Source organism: Vombatus ursinus, unplaced genomic scaffold (assembly GCF_900497805.2).
Source record: "Vombatus ursinus unplaced genomic scaffold, bare-nosed wombat genome assembly UNPS02014841.1, whole genome shotgun sequence".
In the NCBI taxonomy this organism is placed as follows: domain Eukaryota; kingdom Metazoa; phylum Chordata; class Mammalia; order Diprotodontia; family Vombatidae; genus Vombatus; species Vombatus ursinus.
This window is the reverse complement of record NW_020954619.1, coordinates 6,069,193-6,090,482: the sequence shown is the minus strand read 5'-3', so window position 1 is coordinate 6,090,482 and position 21,290 is coordinate 6,069,193. Positions and strand designations below refer to the sequence as shown.

The 21,290-nt window shown below is 38.9% G+C and overlaps 1 protein-coding gene across 1 annotated transcript; it reads right to left on the bottom strand.

The window, feature by feature from the left end:
- Window positions 1-13,031: 13,031 nt before the first annotated feature.
- On the bottom strand, window positions 13,032-20,958 carry RBBP9 (RB binding protein 9, serine hydrolase). The gene is made up of 5 exons (XM_027840444.1): window positions 20,803-20,958; window positions 18,618-18,660; window positions 17,665-17,770; window positions 14,407-14,492; window positions 13,032-13,361 (listed from the first exon to the last, which is right to left on the bottom strand). Exons 1-5 carry the CDS (start codon window positions 20,938-20,940, stop codon window positions 13,135-13,137), a joined length of 600 nt encoding a protein of 199 aa, XP_027696245.1. The 5' UTR covers window positions 20,941-20,958; the 3' UTR covers window positions 13,032-13,134.
- Window positions 20,959-21,290: the final 332 nt, after the last annotated feature.

Here is a 21,290-nt window from a genome sequence, read left to right as displayed (position 1 = left end):
GCCCATCTTTTTTCGTGTTATGTCCTTGATATCTTTTATACTACTTTTCTAGTGGGAGGGAATAAGCATTTATGAAGCTCCCACTGTATGTCAGAAACTGTGCCAAGTGCTTTACAAAGGTTGTCTCATTTGATTTTTCTAGTGCAAGTCATCAGTGAAAGTATGCTAAAGGGGGAGTCTGCAAACTATAGCACGAGGAGAGTAGGCTGCCTATTTTTGTACTATTTTTAAAGTTGTATTTAAATACAATAAAACTTTACTTAAAAATGTAAAAAATTGTTCTTGTGAGGTCCTACAATAACAGGCAGCAGGCCAGTCTCTATCTGACCATGCTTTCCAGTAATGGCTGCACCTTCACATATTCTCTTCAGTTCACTCATCTAGGTTGCTGCTTCTTATTGCCATTTCCAAGACCTCCCCCTACTTCCATCAGTCAGTAACCTCTCCTCCTTTGAGGTTCATTGTATTCATTTCTACTACCTAATCAGACTCCTGGTAATTGTCTATAAACTTCTAGATCATTCCCCTTTTCTTCTTAATTGAATTCAGTACATGGCTCACAATTTTTCTCTTTTCCCCAACTCTTGCCCTCATCCAGAAGACTTCAACATTCATATTGACTCTCCTTTAAGCATCCTAACCACTCAGTTTCCTCAACCTACTCACTTCCTAAGACCTCTTCTACCCTACCTCAGCCCTAACAAAGATGAGCATATTCTTTTTTTTTGTTGTTGTTGTTTGTTTTTAATTAATTTGTTTTTAGTTTTCAACGATCACTTCCATAAGCTTTTGAGTTTTAAATTTTTCTCCCCCCCCAAGACAGTGTGCAATCTGATATAGGCTCTACATATACATTCCTATTAAACATATTTTCATATTAGTCATGTTGTAAGGAAGAATTAGAACCAATAGGAGGAACCACAAGAAAGGAAACAAAACAAAACAGAAGGAAAAAAAAGAGCAAATAATATGCTTCGATCTGCATTCAAACTCCATAGTTCTTTCTCTGGATGTGGATAGCATTTTCCATCATGAGACTTTTGGAGATGTCTTAGATCCTTGCATTGCTGAGAAAGGCTAAGTCTATCAAAGTTAGTCATCTCACAACATGGTTGTTACTGTGTACAACGTTCTCCTGGTTCTGCTCACTTCACAGCATCACTCCATACAAGTCTTTCCAGGTTTTTCTGAAGTCTGCCTGCTAGATGAGTATATTCTTAATCTTGTCATTCATCACCCACAAATATATCACTTCCATGTTCAAGAATTACAAAATCCCCTTGTCCAATCATAATCTATTGGCTTTTTACCTCTTCTTCTGCCTTCCCTTACCAAACTGTACTTTTCGTTCACATTGTGGCTTCCAAACTCAACCCAGTTCTCTCCCAGGCCATCTCTCCTGCACTAGCCCTTCTCACTTCTTTTCCCCATCTTAACCCCCTGGTGATCCAATTCAATTCTCTATTGTCTTCTTTTGGGTTCTTAGCCCCCTTATCATTTTGCCAATTGCACAGTTCCAAGTGTCAGCCTTAGGCAACCTGGATAATATTCACTGTCTTCACTCCTACCCAAGGTGCTGTTGAATGGAGGAGAAAATCACAAAACCATTCAATAGGGTCCTCTACAAATTTATGTTACACAACCTCAACTGGGCCTTCACGGCTGCTAGGTAATCCTACTATACCTTTCTCATTAGCTCACTATCCCACTTTCCATAGCAGTTATCTAAAACCTTTTCATCTTCACATAAACCTATTCCTCTCATTTGAGAGTCTTGTTTCGTATTTAACAGAAAAAAATTGAGGCTGTGCGCTCCCTCTTCTCCTGGCTTCCTCATATCCTCTGCCTTCATATTCCCTCTGCCAGTGCCTTCTTCCTTCACATGATGAGGTGGCCTTACCTTCTTACCAAAGCTAACCCTCCACCCCATACCTGCTCAAGAGATCCCATTCCATCCTGTCTCTTCCAACAGATTGCTCCCTCCATCATCTCCACTCTATCACATATTTCCAATCTCTTCCTGTCTACTGGCTCTTTCCTTATTGTCTATAAACATGCTCACATCTTCTCCATTCTCAAAAAACCCTCACTTGATCCTTCCATCCCCGGCCCTTTGCAGCCTCTATTTTCTCTCCTCTCATTCCCTTACAGTCTAGTTTCTAACCTTATCATTCCACTGAAACTCCTCTCTCCAAAGCTACCAATTATTTTTCCAAGTCTAATGGCCTTTCCTCAATCCTCAATCTCCTCAACCTTTCTGTAGCCTTTGATACTGTTGATCACCTTCTCCTGCAACACTTAGCACTGTGTCTGGCATATAGTGAGTGCTTCATAAATGTTTTTTGGTTGATTGATGCTGATTGATTTTTGAGACACTATTCTCCTGGTTCTCCTCCTACCTATATGACCACTACTCAAGCTCCTTTGCTGGATCCTTGTGCCTATCACACCCTCTAAATGTGGTTGTCCCAAAAGGTTCTGTCCTGGGTCTTCTTCCTCCACTACTTCACTTGATATCTTCAGCTCCCATGGATTTAATTAACATCTCTATGTTGATGACTTTAAAATCTACCTATCTTGACCTAACCTCTCTACTGACCTCCAGTCTTACATCTCCAGCTGCCTCTCAGAGATCTCAAATTGGATATCTAGTAGACATCTAAATTTAACACATCCAAAATTGAACTTATTATCCTTCCCCCTAAACCCTCCATACCTCTTTATTACTATAGAATGCAACACCATCCTTCCAGGCCTTTAGGCTTACAACCTGGGAGTCATCTTGGACTCCTCACTATCTCCTCCCCACGTCCAATCTGTTGACAAGGCCTGTCAATTTCACCTTTTCAACATCTGAGTACACCCTTTTCTCTGCCACTCTAGTGCAGGCCCTCATCACCTCATACCTCGAATATTGCATTAGCCTGCTGGTGGGTCTGCCTTCCTCAGAGTCTCTCCCCACTTCAGTCCGTCCTCTATTCAGCCACTAAAGTGATTTTTTCTTTTTCTTTTTTTTTTCGATTAAAATAAAATTCAAATTCAAATTTCAAAATTCAATTAAAACAAAAATGTGCTTTTATTCTGAATAAAAATATACATTCAAATCATTATGTCACGTAACTCTTAAAGACATCTGATGCATAATGAAATTACCTATGCTTTCATCAAAATGTAGTATTTTAGCAAATTGAATACTTCTTGACAAAGTTGTATTTTTTTTTAAAGAGCAAAGCAAATTGTTAAAAGGCAGATTTTGTGGGTTACAGCGTAACTCCTGTAGTTTCTTTTTTTCCCAATCTGGCAGTATAAGACCATGGAAAACACTAAGCCAAGTATCTCAATCACTGTCACTCCAAATGCAATTCCAGCAACAACAATCAAATTTTTCTTTAAATAATTTATAATACAGTCACCACATGTCTCTGTAAACTTGTTTCCCCATATACATTACCAAATATCATTTGTATTAGTAGTGTTTGTACATTCACATGATGCAGAATACTTGTCAAAGTTCTTTCCCTAGTCAGCAACTCTATCGATCAAGCCACAGCATTTAAACTTCTTTTGAAATTTGTCCAAGTTGTTTTTAAATGTTTCATGTTCAGTACCATCTTGAGTCAAAGTTTTCACCTGTTCCTGGAAATTCTTTTTAAATGATTCTTCAATCTTGGATTTGTAGACAATGCCTAATACGTCTGCAACAATCTGAATAATTGCAATCAGGGCAAGTAGTGGCACAGTAGATAGAGCTCCAGCCTTGGAGTCAGGAGGACCTGAGTTTAAATCCGGCCTCAGACACATAACACTCACTAGCTGTGTGATCCTGGGCAAGTCACTTAACCCCAATTGCCTCCACAAAAAATAAAATAAATAAAAAAGAAGTAATGCGATGAAGAACAAGAACAGCATGCGGTGAGTTTCTTTCATAGCGCCATAGCATCTCAGGAAACCAAGGACTATGATAATGGTGCCCACAGCTTTCAAGAGATTTATAGCTGCAAATATGGTGAGTCCAGATGCGTCTTCGTATGTGATATCTTGACCATGTTTGCTGACATGTTCATATATTGATACTCCCAGGATGATGCAGCCACATACCCAGAATATAAGGTTGAATGTAAACATAGAGTATTTTATAAATCCACTGACAGCTGCCATTTCTAAAGAAAATCAAGAAACCAAATAGCTCAAAGAGAATTCTCTTTAACAGGAGTATTCAGCAGTGTCCTCAACGTACCAGATGGATTTTCTGCATGCTCCTCTTACCTGTGCTTTTCTAATAAGCTTAAAGTGATTTTTCTAAAGCACAGGTCTGACCATGTCACTCCGTACTCTAAACTCCAGTCACTCCCTGTCACCTGCAAGATCAAATTCAGAATCCTCTGGTTGGCTCGCAAAGCCTTGCATAACCTAACCCCGTCCTGCCTTTCCAGTCTTTTTATACTCTACCCACTCCCACTCCTCCATGCCCCATACTTTTTGATCCACCCTCCTGGCTGTTGGGCAAACTAGATACTCCATCTCTTAGCTCTAGGCATTTTCTCTATCTGCCATACCTAGAATGATTTCCCTCCTCAACATAGCCTACTGACTTCCCCGGCTTCTTTTAAGTCCCTACTAAAATTACATGTTCTGGGAAAGCTTTTTCTAACCCCTCAATTCTAGTGCCTTCCCACTCTCAATTATTTCCTACTTGTCCTGTATATAGCTTGTTTGTAAATATTTATTTACCTGTCTACTGCATTGGATTGTGAGCTTTTTGAGGGTAGGGCTGTCTTTTATCTCTTTTTTGTCTCCCAAATGCTTAGCACAGTGCCTGGCATATGGTAGGCAATTAATGTTTATTGACTGACAAATTTGCCAACTAAACCTGCATAGATGCCAGCATTAGTCTTTTAATTTCCCTTTGAGTGGTAACCTATAGTTTTGATTCTTTTGATATTTTGATATTTGATCATTTATAGACATGTAAATCTGGCCTCTATCAGAGCATGAAAGATGTGTATATGTAAACAAGGAAAAAAAGACTTTATAATTCTCAGTTCTGATTCACAGAGGACTATATGTGAAATTTTTTGTTTTTCTATATGGGATCCATGCTTTCCTTATGTGTACATTTTATGAATGAGACAAAAACATAATGTTTTTTGTTGTTCAGTTGTGTTTGACTCTTTGTCACCCTGTCACATGCCAATGCTATCCATGGGGTTTTCTCAACAAAGATACTGGAATGGTTTGCCATAAGTGACTTGCCCAGGGTCACATAACTGGTAAGTGTCTGAGGTCAGATTTGAACTCAGGTCTTCCTGGCCCAGTGCTCTATCGCCTGAATCACCTAGATGCTTTCATAATATACACTTAGCTATTTAATACTTGACCTTCACAGTTTTTTATGATCATTAAAAATTATGCAAGTCTATGTGTCTACCCACTGAAGCTCATATTCTAAAATATTATTTATTGATACATACTGCATGTAAAGAGACCTCAGGAAGTACTTTTCACTATTTTAAATTAATATCAGAATTTTTTAAAAATATGTTTTAAATGTTTTACTTTATATAGTGGATTTGATGTAAACATGACAGGGAAAAACATATCAGATGAAAGAATTTGAGCCTGCCAATCATTTTTAACTTGAATTTAACAGAAATTTTCATGAGCTGTAATCTATGGCCATAAAATTACAGAATACAAAGTTTTCCTTTCACCTACTTGTTCATTATGTCCTTCATTTTGATGAAGGAGACCTTAGTTATATTTTACTAATGAATAGTCTAAAACAATAGTTATTAAAGTCTGAGGGTCCCTAAGAGACATTCAGAGGGTCTGAGGGATCAAAATTTTTTACAGAAATAATATTGATGTTATTTATATGACCCACACAAACAAAAGTTCTTTGGAGTCCTCACTAATTTTTAAGAGTGTAAAGGGTTCCTGAGACCCAAAAGTTTAAGAACCACTGATGTAAAACATTGTATTTTGAATTTTATGTTAGTAAAAGTTTCATGAGTAGGTTTCTATGCTGTCTTCATTTTTCTTCCTAAATAATAAATATGACTATGTACTTTTGATGAATAGTCTTTCAGTATGAAAATGAGAATTTCTTCTAGTTAGCTACAAGACTGCCAAGATTCCTCCCAACCTCTTTTGCTGAGATATTCCATAATAATAAATAAATAAATTCCATAAAAATAATGGAATAAAGCATTTCATAAATAATAAAGCATTTATATAATGCTTTAAAGTTCACCAAGCATTTTACAGATATATTCTTATTGCCTTCTGGATGACACTTTTGGGATCAGAATTCAGTGGTGGAAGGGTTGGCTAATAGTCAATTTGCCTGGAACATAGAATATATAAAAGGGTATGAGATGTGAGTGGAAAGATACCTTTGGGCTAGATTATAGTGAGCCTTGAATACTATGGTCCCAAATTTTGGTGTCAAGGGTATGAAGATTTTTGACTAGAAGAATGATATACTTAAAAAACAGTGTAGTAGGAAGATTAAGCAGGGTGATTAGAGAAGGATAGACTAAGGCCCAAAGGCCTTATTAGAAGACTCTATAAAATAGAATCAGCAGGATTTAGTAGCTAATTGAAGGGAGGGAAGAGAGAGTGGGAGAAAAAACAAACATAATGAAGGTGACTAGGTAAAAAGTCGTATCACTAACAAAAATTAGTGGTGGGAAGGGCAAGTATTTTGCTGGAGAGGATAAATTCATTTCTGGACATGTCAGGTTTCAAGTTACAGTAGGATTTGAACCCAGGTTTCTGCCAAACTACAAAATCATTATACTACTTCTACAAGCCAGAGAATCAAGCCATGGAACTTGCTAAAGGAAACATAGAAGGCACAGGTATATGTGCTTATTATGGACTACAACTTGGCAGGAGCAGTGGGACACCCGAGTTACATGAGCATGCCAGCATAACATCTGGCATTTGAAAAATCCAGCCCAAGTTTTAGAAAAGCATGAATGGACTGGAAGACTAGTTGCAGGAGAGTCAAGGAAGACATTCTCCCCTTCATCCACCCCAGGATCCACAGAGTTTGATGTGCATGTGACAAGGAAAAACACGAACCACAAAGTAATAGACTCAAGTTCAAAGCCACAGATACAATTTCAACACTTGGGCAGTCCAGGAGAAGCAAGACAAACAGACATTCTAACTAATTTCCAAGTGATTAAGACATCAGTTGAGTGAGAGGGAGAATAAATGACTATAATGGTTTAAGGAGATAGAACCTGGTGTGTGGGGGAGCTCTAGTCTCTAGTCCAACTCCGGAATTTAAGGACAAATGCTCTTTTTCTACCAGAAATATCTCATACAGATCCCCTCCCATACAATGTACAGGAAAGAAGTTAATATGGGTGTTATTCATACCTGGGGGGTGGGGGTGGGAGAGAGAAGTGTCACTCCTACTCCCTTCTACTTATTCTCTGAAGAAATGTTTATGTTAAATGTTAGGGCCCTCCACATTTCCCACCCTGGGACATAGCTCTCTGGTGGCTCTAGGCGGTGGCTCTACTCAAGCTTGAGTTAACATATGCACATGTGGGACAGGACAAGAGGTTCTTGAATTACAGGACTGACTGATAAAAGCCCACTTGGCAAGATGCAACATTCTGATTGCCCATGATTCTAACAAAAAGTACTTTGTGGCCTATCCAGGAGGCCTCAAATGGAGAGCTTGGAGTGATTTTTAATGCAGGGTACTGAGGATGGTGAAAAATGTCCCTTAGCTTTTCTTGGTAGGAAACTGTCTCTCAGAAAACAGAGGCTGGGGTGAAAAAGGTGTGTCATTAATACCTCTGTGGCAAGCCCCTTTTTCCTTCTAATCCCAACATAAGACTGACATGGATAACTTCTGTGAAGAGGTCCAATTGGAAACCACCCAAGTGATCATAGTTTTTTTTAAAAAACTTCAGTTTCAACATCAGATATAAACATTCTCTCCAGAACTCCTGCAGATTCCTTTTCCTGGATAAGAACTTTGGTATACTGACTCAGAGGGAAAGGGAATGTTAAAATTTGAAACAGGGGCATGATTTTATTTTTAGGTGGAAGAGGAAGTAATACTTGAATACATCTATGATCCCATGTCTTAGCCTTCCTTTTGGGTTCTCAATATTGTGTGTTCTTGTATGCTGCTTATGCTGTCATCTGTTACCCTCCTTCTCTCTAGGTGGCCAGTCTACCTTCTTTTCTGATTATGTATTTCCTGAATGACCTCTTTTATAACACTCTTTGAGCACAAAGCATCATCAATATATTGGCAGACTGTTTACCCCCACCATTTGTTCCTCCACTGGCCTTTGGGTTCTCCACAATTTTGATTCTTTACAAGTTTGGTGTGCCATAACTGATAGTCCTATAGAATATCCAGGAGAATACTGGTCTTAAAAAGATGAGTTTTATATGGATAAACAGCCTGAAATCCCAGACGACATTGTGCAGTTTCCCAAATGCAATCTAATTTCCTCTTCTTTCAAGCTCATGGTCCATCTGTACTACCTGTACAATACATATAGACTTATATGTATTATAGATTCAGTCCAACTGCCTGTCATAATCTATACAACATCTACTCATCCATTTAGCTTTTTGGGTGTTGATTGTTAAGCCAGTCTCTTTTGAGTGACCTGGGATGGGGAAAGACCTAAAATTACTTTCCTGCCTACAGCAGGGAGATACTTTATTAGAAATGTAAATGAATAGGGGCAGCTAGGTGGTGTAGTGGATAGAGCACCGGCCCTGAAGTCAGGAGGACCTGAGTTCAAATCCGACCTCAGACCAAATACTTGACACTTATTAGCTGTGTGACCCTGGGCAAGTCACTTAACACCAATTGCCTAAAAATTTAAAAAAAAAAAAGAAATGTAAATGAATACTATTTTATTCTCTACTGGTCCAATTTTCACATTGTTGTAGGCCCCACTTCTCCATTATATGTTCACTATTTAGTTTTCATGATAAATCCCTTTAAAAACACCTAAAAGGTTGGGTTGCTATTATCAGGCAATAGGGGAAAGGATTTTCCCCTTCATGGGATCTGGTTTTTAAAGTACTGCAGTAAGCCAAGGATAGCTAGATGGTACAGTGATAGAGTGCTGGCCCTGGAGTAGGGAAGACCTGAGTTCAAATACGACCTCAGACACTTACTAGATGTGTGATCCTGGGCAAGTCATCTCAGTTTCCTCATCTGTAAAATGAGCTGGAGAAAGAAATGGCAAATCACTCTAGGATCTTTGCCAAGAATACCCCAAAAGAGATCATGAAGAGTCAGACATGACTAAAACACAACTGAACAACAAGTAAGCCAAGGAGAATGGCAAAAAGTGAAAAATTTGAAAGGGACAGCAGTGAGCCAAGGAGCCTGGACTTCCTGATAGAAAAAGGAGCATCCTGAGATGCCAATGGACGATTGGCACCAAGGACACCACAGGGTTAATTCTAGAGACAATATTGAAGAGATGGAATTGCCAGGAAATGGGAAATTTAAAAAGTTTTAACCTTAGATTTTCCTTGGTATGGAAGACCAGATTCATTTTTTTGGTTTTTTTTTGCTAGGCAATGGGGTTAAGTGACTTGCCCAGGGTCACACAGCTAATAAGTGTTATGTGTCTGAGGTTGGATTTGAACTCAGGTTCTCCTGAATTCAGGGCCGGTGCGCTATCTGCTGTACCACCTAGCTGGCCCCTGACCAGTTTCATTTTAAGACCATAGAATCAGCCCTAGAGCTGAAAGGGACCTCATATTATTCAATACTTCCATATTATTCAGTACTCTCTGTCCCTTTATTTTACAGATTAGGAAACTGAGGCCCAGAAATGTTAAGTGAAGGTCACATAGGTATTAAGCATCAGAAGAAATATTTGATTTCTGAACCCATGTCTTCTGACTCCAGAGGCATGGTTTGTGACTTTTATAAATCTGTAACTTGTTCCGTTTTATTAATTATTCTAAACTACTGTATTTTCCCTTGTAGATTACTAGAGAAAATACCTTAAAAAAAACCCAAATCTATAAAGAACTGTATTTTCTAAATCCATTGGCAGTGCAGGAAAGAATTAGAAACCTGACTTGGTGAGATCACTAGGCAGGGAGAATGGGTGGCACCAGGGCAATACCAGTAAGGGGAGGCAATAAAATAGACCCTGGTGGGGAAAAAAAAGTGGGACTGGGGGAAGTCTAGGAGGTGTAGCACCTCTATTGCAAAAAAGGAAAAAAAATTATGGAAAAAAAACAAAACAAAACAAAACTCTGAGGCTTGAACCCAAGGTCTTTTGGGAAAATGTTCTGTTCCCCTTTATAGTCTTATAGAGTACAACAACCTTCACTCTGTAGGGCACAGTAGATACAAGTCTGGCAACAGGAGAACACCAGAGCTCTTGAGGATATGAGAACTGGACCAAGCTCTCCTGCTTGTAAAGTGAATCACTGCTTTTGTATTCTGGCAGAGTCTTCTGCATACAGTGGTCTCGATAATGTTCATTAACTACGTAGAGAGTGCATGACTGCTGTCTTCAAATAGCTGAAGTGCTATCATAAGAAAAACGAAGTATTCTTGTTGCCTGTAGCTCCAGAGAACAGAACTAAGGCCAACAAGTAGAAGTTACAGGGAGGTAGTGTTCAATTCAATATGAGCAAAAACTTTCTAACAAAAAGGACTTTGGAACAATGGAATGGGCTGCCCTAAAAAGTAGTGAGCTCATTATGAGAGGTGTTTGAGTAAGTTGTATAACCATCTTCCAAAGCTGCTGTTGAGGATGTTCTTTCATTAGCTGTCATCAAACGCCCATTATAATGCAGGGAGCCTATAATCCCAGTGTAGTTCATTAAGGGTTTATGTGGAAGATTCCAGCAAAATCCTTATAAATGCTAAACAGTAGCTTGAGAACTGAATTTCAAAAGATGTATCTAATTTGTTTTTCATTAAAGTGTCACAGTTTGTGAATGTATTCATTCTAAAATAGTCTCTGATCGTCTGCAGAGTCACTGGATCATAAATCACTGGAATGTATCTTAGGAAATGTCTAGCCCAAACCCCTCATTTTACAGATGAAAAGTTGAGCCCAGGGAATTTAAGTGATTTGTTCAAGGTCACATAGATAGTAAATGGTAGAGATTAGGATTTGAACCCAGGTCTCATAGTTCTGAGTGAAGTGCTCTATCTACTACCTCACCATGTGCTCTCCCCACCCCTAAAAATGATGCATATAATAAAATGGTGTGTTATAAAGAACCTGGCACTCCATGAAAACATAAAATAATCTGGAGATTCACACTAATGCCTTGAATGATACTGGAACATCAAGCACAATAATCTAAATTTCTTTTAAAAAAGACATCCTGTCTTCCAAAAAGATCTGTCCACACTTCAACATTATATGAGAACCAAAAAAATATTACTTGGTGAGGCTGTAGTCAAGCCAAAAGTATATAGTGTACTTGGTCTTTGAAGGAGGCAAAAATCTTGGGGCCAATTAGAGGTCCAGGCTAAGAACCACTATAATTACTTATTGTTGTTTTCAGTTGTATCCAACTCTTCATGTCGCCATTTGGGGCTTTCTTGGCAAAGATACTGGAATGGTTTGCCATTTCCACCTCCAGCACATTTTACAGATGAGGAAGCTGAGGCAAATGGGGTTAAGTGATTTGCCCAGGATCACACAGCTAATAAGTGTATGAGGCTAAATGTGAACTCAGGAAGAGGAATCTTCCTGACTCCAGGCCCAGTGCTCTATCTACTATCACCTAACTGACCAAGAATTACTTATACAAAGCAGAAAACCCAAGATGCATCGATGTTGAGTGAAGGTTCTTGAACAAAGATATAGAGGCAGTACTGTCTAGTGAATAGTGTACTGGACCTGAAGTCAAGACCTAGGATCAAAACTCACCTCCCACACCCCACTAGTACAACCCACGTCACCCTGGGCAGGTCACTTACCCTCTGAGTGGCTCAGGCAAATGCCTGAGCCCAAGTTAAGGATTACAGTGTGTGCGGGCAACTAGAGAGCACTGTGCTGATGAAATCCTTCTTGTAAAATGCAAAACTCTGGTAACAAATCCCAGTGGAACTACCTCTATCAGTGTCTTCCCATTAACTCTTTTTCCTTTTAAAATTGTGTTCACCTATTTTAGTCCTTATGTCTTTATTCATTTAGCACACATTTCTTCATCACTCCTGTACTGTTAGGTGCTGAGAGATAAACTTTGGTACTTCCAGGACCAATTGTTTAACTGATTTGAATCTTTTTCTCTACATTTAACATAAACCATTTTTGTGCAGTGCAGCAGACCCCAGAAAGTCTTCCCTTAGTGGCCCAACCCTGTGAATATGAATCTCTAGTATAATACACATAGCCTGTCCTAAATTCATACCAAGTCATCACTCAGGTTTAGAGGTTGAAAGTTTTACAGATTTGGAAACAGCAGAACTGAGATTCAAAAGCAGGTCCTCTGACCAAATACAGGGTTTCTTCCCACTGCATCTGCTTGTCCTTATCACCACCCTGTGGCCTGAGAAGCCCTTACAAGCAGTATTTCCATAGCTACTCCCCAGGTAACATGCGCAGCAGGAGGCACGCCGTCCTGGATACCTTTTCAAGTCCAAGGATGCTGTGGGAGCCATTGAAAACCTCCACAGAACAATGGAACCCAGAATTCTCAAGGACAGCTATGACTACACTACCTTGTTTGCATCGGGAGTCTTTTCCCACGCTCCACAGCACAACAGCAGAATATTGGGCAGCCCATAACACCAACAGCTTATCACCTCTTAATGGCTCCTGGTTAATTGCTGTTCCGGAATCAGGTGCTACTTTCTTTTTTTTTTCTTTTTATTTTCGTTTTCTTTTTATTTATTTTTTTTCAGGTGCTACTTTCTAGAAGCACTGCTTGTGCCCTGGGTTCTAAAGCTTCCCCTCCCTGCCTGTTACTCACACCAGAGGCTTCATGCCCATGGAATAATTATTTGCAAACTTGGAAAAGAACTGTGCTTTGCTTTTTGCCAAGCATTTGGGCAATGTTACTTAATCTTTGCTGTTTATTGTCCTTTAATGAGGGTCCAGACTATAAAGTATAGATCTGGGCATGACAGATTAACAGAGTTCATCAAGCCTAAGTAGGTACATTCAGCATAGACTGCACCACACTGACCAGTTCATTAAACTCAGTGTTTTGAAAGTGGCCACGGTCTGTGAATTTGTGCAATTTGGCTCCCAACTTATTGGCTACTTCCTGCTGTTCACTCCAAGGAAGGAAAGGATCATCAGTGGACCCAAACTGTACTATATGTTGGCAATTGGACTTGATCTTCTCCCACTGCCAAGGACGGTTGAAGTATCCTGTGAATCACAGGGGAAAAAAAGCTTATCTTAAGTCTGGTAAAAGCAATTTTCAGTATTATCCAGACACTTTACTCCAGTTAAAACACAGAGGACCAGAACTTTCTGACTATAAGCCAAATCCACCACTGTTGTACTAAATCAATAGGGCTTGATACTGTATCATAAATGACGAAGGAAGAAATTGCTCCCGCAAACCTATTTAGATGACTAGGATCCTATACCTGTAGACTAACTAGATACAAGAGGCTTGGGCCTAAAAATACCTAACTTTCCTCTCAGTGAATAATTGGTAAATGATTTTTGCACACTGGGAGACTTTTTTAAAGTCCTCCTATGCTGTTATCACAGCCTAAAAATGGAAACACTCAAAAAGGGCAAAGGCCTCTCTCAAATAATAGCTTAGCTTTTCTATGGTCTATGCTTCCTTGGGTGAGGACAAGAAGTAAGAAATATAGCTTTCATTTTCATCTCTTCTCCACTATGTGCTCAAAGTCCAAATTTATTCCCTGCCTTTCTGGTCTTTCCTTTTCTCTCTCCATCCTCACCTGCCCTGATGTTATTTTCATTGCACTGGTAAATACGATACATTTTTGTTTCTTTATCAATGTGGACCAGACTTGACATGATTATCAGAATGGTATGATTAAATTGAATGAGTTTAAGTTGTGCTGTCATGTGAAAGATGGCATAAGCAAAAGGTTGATATTAACCATGTCTCTCAGGAGAGGATATCTGATAAATGAGAAAAGAAATGAAGTCATATATAATGGATATCATATTGCTTGCCTCCTCAAAGGACAGGGGAAGGGCAGGAGGGAGTGAATTTAGAACTCAAAATGTTCAAAAATGAATGTTAAAAATTTTTTACATGTAATTGGAAAATATTTGAGGAAATAAACAAAGAAGTGAGGATTGTAAGTGAGAATAAGAAATTTGAAAATTGACATTTGAAAGTAGTGCATAGATAAATGAGAAAATAAGAATTAAAATAAATAAGAAATTGTAGGCAGGTGGAGATGGAAGGGAACAAAACCTAAATTACCACTTGCTCGTTCATTCTCATCCCCCAAATCTGATGTATATGCAGATACTAATATGATAGCATATACACGATGTGTTTCTGCATACCTGGGAAAGAAAAAATAGTGTTAACTGAGCTTATATCACAGCACTTCTTTCTTGGAGTTGGTCAAAGCCAACCAAAAGAAAAATTTAAATCTATTTTACTTTGTTTTCAGAAAGCCCATGATGGAATAATTTGTTACAAGAAAGAACTACATCCTCTCCTCCAAACTGCCCCCTTGAAAGGAAACTCAGAATGCCTAACCCAAAGGTTAGTCTGAAGCTGTCTGCAAACTAATAGGTGAAGTGGTTTCTGAAGATTTCAGCAACTAATAATTTTAAGATAGCTTTTGTGACTGAGCTACTTTTCCTGGGTTACTAAGTTATATTTGCTTTAGAAAAACATATTTCTGAGGGTCCTCCTACCTTCAGTCAGTCTCAGAGGCTTTTGAAATAGACAGGTTGGGGCAGCTAGGTGGCACAGAAGTTAAAGCACTGGCCCTGGAGTCAGGAGGACCTGAGTTCAAATATGGCCTCTGACACTTAACACTTACTAGCTGTGTGACCCTGGGCAAGTCACTTAACCCCATAGCCTAGCAAAAAACAAACAAACAAAATATATAGCTTTTATAAGCTAACTTTTTCAATACTACAAGGACTGGTAATTTAGTTGATGAGGATAGCTCCTTCTTTACCAACACAGAACTCAGTTCTTCTATAATTCCAGTAGAACCCCTATAAATGTAGTAATGGCCAGTTCCAATTGACCTGGAAATTTTAACCCTTTCATCTCCACAAGTTCCACCCTGCCTGCACCACCCCCATATCCCTGTCTTCTGATCCTAATTTGTGACTGTCTCTACTGGCCCACAATTTCGGGAAGGCTCCAGCCATGCTTCACTTCACTCCCTACTCTCATGTCATCATTTGGATAGTCTCACCAACCTCCTTGCTTCTCAGGTACCCTCTTCAACTCTGTCCCCATCGTCTTCTGGAATATTGATCAGATCAACTCTTTCACTGTTACTGATTCCTGGAAGAGGTGTGTTGGTCTCTTCCTCAATGGCCTCACTCACCATTGCAGCAACTTTTAGGATCAAAGTGCCCCTTTTTGCCTACAGAGTCACCACTGACTAATGTGTATTTTCTTCCCCCATTAGAATGTAAACTAGAGGGAAGGGATTTGTAATTTATATTTATTGTACATTTGTATTTATATTTGTATCCCCAGTTCTCACAATGCTTGACACAGAGTAGGCACTTAATAAATACTTTTTCAGTCATTCATTCAATTCCCAAAGGGATGAGTAATGAAGATATACGAACAAAGAATTCTGTAAAGAATTGCTATTAATAAGCATATGAAAGACTGCTCTAAATCATTAATAATAGGAAATGAAACACAGAACAACTTGGAAGTTTCACTTCCTATTCAGAAATTGGTAAAGACCATAAAATGTGGGAATGGTAAATTCACATTAACTCTTGGAGTTGCAGGAACACAGGCATATTGATATACTGTAGGAGGAACTGTAAATTGGTCCACTGGAAAGCAATTTGGAATCATAATAAGAAAGCAATTAAAATGTCCACAATGCTCTGACCAATACCCACTTCTAGGGCTCCAGGGAGGTAAAAAATGGAAAGAAAGGTGCTGTGAACACCAAAATATTTATGGCCACACTTTTTCTAGTAGCAAAGAACTCTAAAACAAAATAGATGTCCAACAGTTGAATTGGGAATGGCTCAACAATGTATGGTACATACATGAATGTAATGAAATATGACTGTGTCATAAAAAAGATAAGTATGAAGAATACAAGGAGGCATAGGAAAATATAAATTGATACAAAGTGAAGTAAACAGAACAAAGAAAACAACACCTATCATAACAATGCAAGTAGAAAGAAAATGAGAACAACAAAAATAGAAACTAGACACTTTGTAAGAGTAAAGATCAAGCTTGATCCCAAATAAGAGATAGGAGAATGTATTCCCTCCCTTTTTTTGCAGAGGTAGAAGCCATGGAGGTGTGACATAACATATACGGTCAGACTTGAATGATATGTTGGTTAATACTGATAAACTACTTTCTCTCTTTTTTATTCTTTGTTACAAGAGATGGATGGCCCTTTGAGTGAAGAAGAGGGAAGGAATATAATTTAAATGGTCATATAAGAACAAAAGTTAGCAATAAGAAAGTTTCTTAAGAGTTGTAGAAGACAAAAAATTCGTTGCCCTACAGTCAACCTAGAAAATATCTTCAAAGCTGGCTAGGCTGATCCCTCAGAAAACAGACATATATTGTTGCCAGATCAATATTCAAAGCTTTTCTGGCTTTGTAGAATCTTCCAGAGCTTGTGATCTACTGGCATAGTCTAAAAGAGCCCAGGGTCACCGCTGTGCCACAGTGACGCCTCAGAATGGATCTCTGAGGGGGTTACAGGCTAACATCCTGAGAAAATGTAGTTTAACAGGACTTGGGACACGTTGCCAGAAGCAACATCTTCCTTCATTTTTCAGATATCCTATTGTAGCACATTAACATTTTAATTTTGCCATTTTATTGTTTCACATTTGACCCCTTCTTTTACTATACTGCTAATGTGAATTGACGTGAGCAGAAGATTATGGTGTTTAGTGAGCAATTCTTTAATATGGAACTAATATGATACTTTAAGCTGCTTCTGGATGCAAGAGGCCAAGCAAACAAAAACATTTAGTACAGTGGAGCCCTGTAACTAAGAAAGAAACCCAGCCCTAAACTGCTTATCCAGCCAGTTACTTATCTATCCTCTAGTCTTTATGTGGGATAAAGGGAAAGAGTGCTCGATTGGATAGCTGCTATCATTTACATATTAAAGCTGAAAACTGGTGTAGGGGTGACAATGTGGAGGTGTTGCTACTCCAGTTTCCCTTTTCTATTATAGTTACAGAATAGCAGGTGAGAAGGGAGTGCATTCCAGGCATGGGAGACAGCCTGTTCAAAGGAATGAAGATGGAAAATGGAATGGTGGTCTGAGAAATAGCAAGAATGTGATTTTGACTGAATCAAAGAGTACATGAAGGAGAGAGGATAGGGCTGGGACAGGTAGGTTAATGCCAAATTGTCTAGGACTTTAAATGCCAATAGAAAAAAAAAAGCTTAAGGTGCAAAGACGCAGGCAAGCAGAAGACTTTCAGGTGTACTTTTGTAGATGTGGATGATAACCATGAACTATTTTACAAGCATTCATACCTCATGGCAGCAATGGCACCAGAACTGTGTCCTATGATGATTGTCTTCTCATCACATTGGAACTCAGACTCCATGAAAGGCAACCAGATACTTTCTCGAGCTACAACTGATTTTAAGCAGATAGATGAAATCTAACATTACTTGATGGTGATAATTAGAGTCTGTTAAGGTCATACTATGCTTTTCAGCAGGTGTAGTACAGAGTTTCATAAACTCTAAAAATTTCGTAGTACTTTCCAAAAAGAAGGTCTATATATTAGACACAAATCAGAACATGGGATCAGAGCCAAAGGATTTGTTGGCGCTAGACAGCCTGATAAGTGTGATCTGGCAGGTGGTTTTATTTTACTATGTTCTCATGAGAAACCAATAGCCACCGATCAAGGAAACAGACTGTTCAAAAATTCTCATAATACTAGTAAAACATACAGCAACATAGTCAATACATAAGTAGTTGTGTACTTTTTAAGCACCCTCTCAAACATATACTCTCCCCAAGTATCATTTCTTTTATTCCTCATGGAAATGTGACTTTCAGAAAGGTATATCTCAGGAGTGGCTGGCCTTGGAGTCAGGAAGACCTGAGTTCAAATCTGGCCTCAGACACTTGACGCTTATTAGCTGTGTGATCCTGGGCAAGTCACTTAATCCCGATTGCCTCACCAAAGAGGGGGAAAAAAAAAAGAAAGAAAGGTATTTCTCTGAGAGACTATTATGAAAGTATGGAATGAAAAACCAGGCTCAAGAAAAAGCAGAAAATTGAATTCTGCCTCATGGCTCAGTGATAATTGTCCTTAAAGAAACTCAAAACTCATCCCTTTTGGAACCATCTGTTCTTAGGAAATTAAAATTATACTTTTGCTTCTCTTATGTCATTCCTGTGCCTATGGTAAAAAAAAATGAAAAAAGATAAAGTAAGGTAAAGGGATTTTTTTTTTTCAATAAAAACTTACTTGGGTCAGGCATATTTTGAGACAAACACTGGAAGTCAGGTATCTACAAGAGAAAGATATCAAAGGGACCAACTTGATCAGTTAATACTAGATAATTTCCATAACACATGGTTTTTGATGTTACTGTTACCAATTCATTTGATCATTTATTAATGTCTACAATGTAACAAACATTGGTTAGGTGCAGGGAGGGGATATACAGGCTATGGTAGGAATGACACGTAGGCTGATATTTTTTCCCTAAAAGGCAATGAAATCATCCTTGAGATTTAGTTTGTCCAGGACACTAAGGCTCAAACTGTCCCTGGTTGCCTAAGTACAAAGGCCTAGTAGTTGAGCGCTCCCCAGGCTTGAAATACTTCCGTCCAGGCATACCACCCTGACAAATGTGGAGGCAGGGAACCTGTGCCCACCTGAATCAATTCCGTCTCCTTGTTCACTATCCTTTCTATTTAGTGTTAAGTAAACCTCTTTTTGTTAAGTGTTAGATGAGCTATATACATTTCATTCCAGTCTTGAACCTAACAGCTGAACAATTCTGAGGTCAGGCCTGGCCCAGAACATGCACACACACGTGCCAGTCTTTTGAGCAGCCCTGGCTCTGCATTTTTTTAAAAAAATAAATTTACTATTTACTTGCAACATTCATTTAAAAAAAATTTTTGAGTGCCAAGAAGGCAAGAAATGTGATATCAATTATACATTTGAAATCATACAAAACATATTTCCATGTTAGCCATGTTGTTAAAAAAAAAAGCAAGAAAAATAAAGTGAAAAAATTATGCTTCAATCTGCTCTCAGATTCCATAAGTTCTCTCTCTGGAGGTGGATAGCATATTTCATTATATTTTATCCTAAGTTCCTCAGAATTGTCTTGGATCATTGCTTTGATCATAATAGCCAAGTCACTCTTAGTTCTGTATTTTTGTTAGTGCCTCCATCTCCACTTTTCAGTCACGTCTGAAATTGTACTAAAAACTCTATATGCTTAAAGCAGGTAATTTCATTAAATACTTATGAACATTGTGCTCAGGGTTAGGGATAGGAAAACCAATAACAGTTCCTGCCCTGACAGCACTTACCACTTAGAGGTGGGTGTAATGCATACACAAATAGAACAAGGACAGGTTCATTAGAGAAGTATTAGCAAAGTACAGGGTGTCCCAAGCTTTAATAGCTTAAAACTACACTAAGATTTTGGGGGAACCCTGCACCATTTAGGCAAGAAAGCTTCACAGCTTATTAAAACTTAAGGCAACCTGGAGGAGACAAGTACTTCATACTCTCTCTGGGGAAGAAGGGCTGGGGCTGAGGAGACGTGAGAGGTGCGAGGAGAAAATAAAAAGGCTGAGCAAAGAGGCAAAGGAAAGGTAGTGTCTGGACTACTACCAGATCTCAGTGGACCAGACTGGGCTGAGTAAAACGGTTGTTCTGCTTTCCTTAGCATGATGCAGTGGAGACAGTCAACAATCGTTTATTAAGCCCTTACTATGTGACAGGTGCCGAAAGGCAAAAATGTCCCTGCCCTCGAGAAGCTCCTGTTCTAATGGGGGCGGGGAGGGAGAGGGAATATGTAAAAAAAAAAAAAAGTTTATACAGCGTAAATGGTAAGTATTCTTTGAAAGAATGCGCTAGCATTAAAGGGGAACTGAAAAAGACTGCCGGCAGAAGGTGGGATTTGACCACATCTTCAAGCAAGCCATCCCGGAAACCTGAATTCAAGTCCTGATTCCTCACCATTTACTCAACAAGTTGACCTTAGGCAGATTACTCACGTCTCTAAGGCTCAGTTTTCTTACCTGTGAAATGGGATGTAGTAACAGTTTTATTGTCTACCTCATCGGATTTCTCTAAACTGTGAAGCACTCTATAAATGTGTCATTATGATTTCAAAGGGGAAACCATTTAGGTCTCGAAGTACATATAGTCTTCAGCAAAGTTTTGGGGGCAGAAATGTTTCTAGGGGGGAAAAAAAGCATTACCAGTCAGTGTTTCTCCCTGTCTCAAAATGAACGCGTAAATGGGACATGCAGGAAGAAAATAAGGGGAGCAGTGGAGAAAGCTGAGAATACAGTAATTGTTTGCCTGTGACCAGTCCACAACTCTCCTTGGACTGAGCTAGGAGGGAAGTAAAAACTACATGGTTAATTCTTAAAGAAAAAACAGACATTTCCTAGAGTCTTACCTTTTCCAGTCTCTTTTTCACCCATCCATACCAACCATGGGTCACTACATCACCTCCTCCGTTCCCAGGAACAATCACAGCCTTGCTAGGAGAAACCATCATCCCAACTGGGAATGTTTCTCTCCAGCGCACTTCCATTTCTCCACTGAGAAAGGCTGTACCTATCACGAGAGGGTAGGATCATAAGGCATCATGGGACTTGTAGTTTTTGCAGCAGTAGGTCCTAGAAATATTAGCACTCTAGCTAAAGACTTTTCAATTCAAAGTACGATAATGAAAGCGTATTTTTTCACTTTTTTTTAAACATGGCTAATATGGAAATATGTTTTGCATCACTTCACATGCATAGCAGGTATATTGCTTGCTTTTTCAATGGGTGGGGGAAGGACTGGAGGAAAGGAAAGAATTTGGAACTCAACATTTTAAAAATGAATGTTAAATAAAAATTTTAAATAAGTACAATAATGGGTAATTTGAAATTAAAGTCA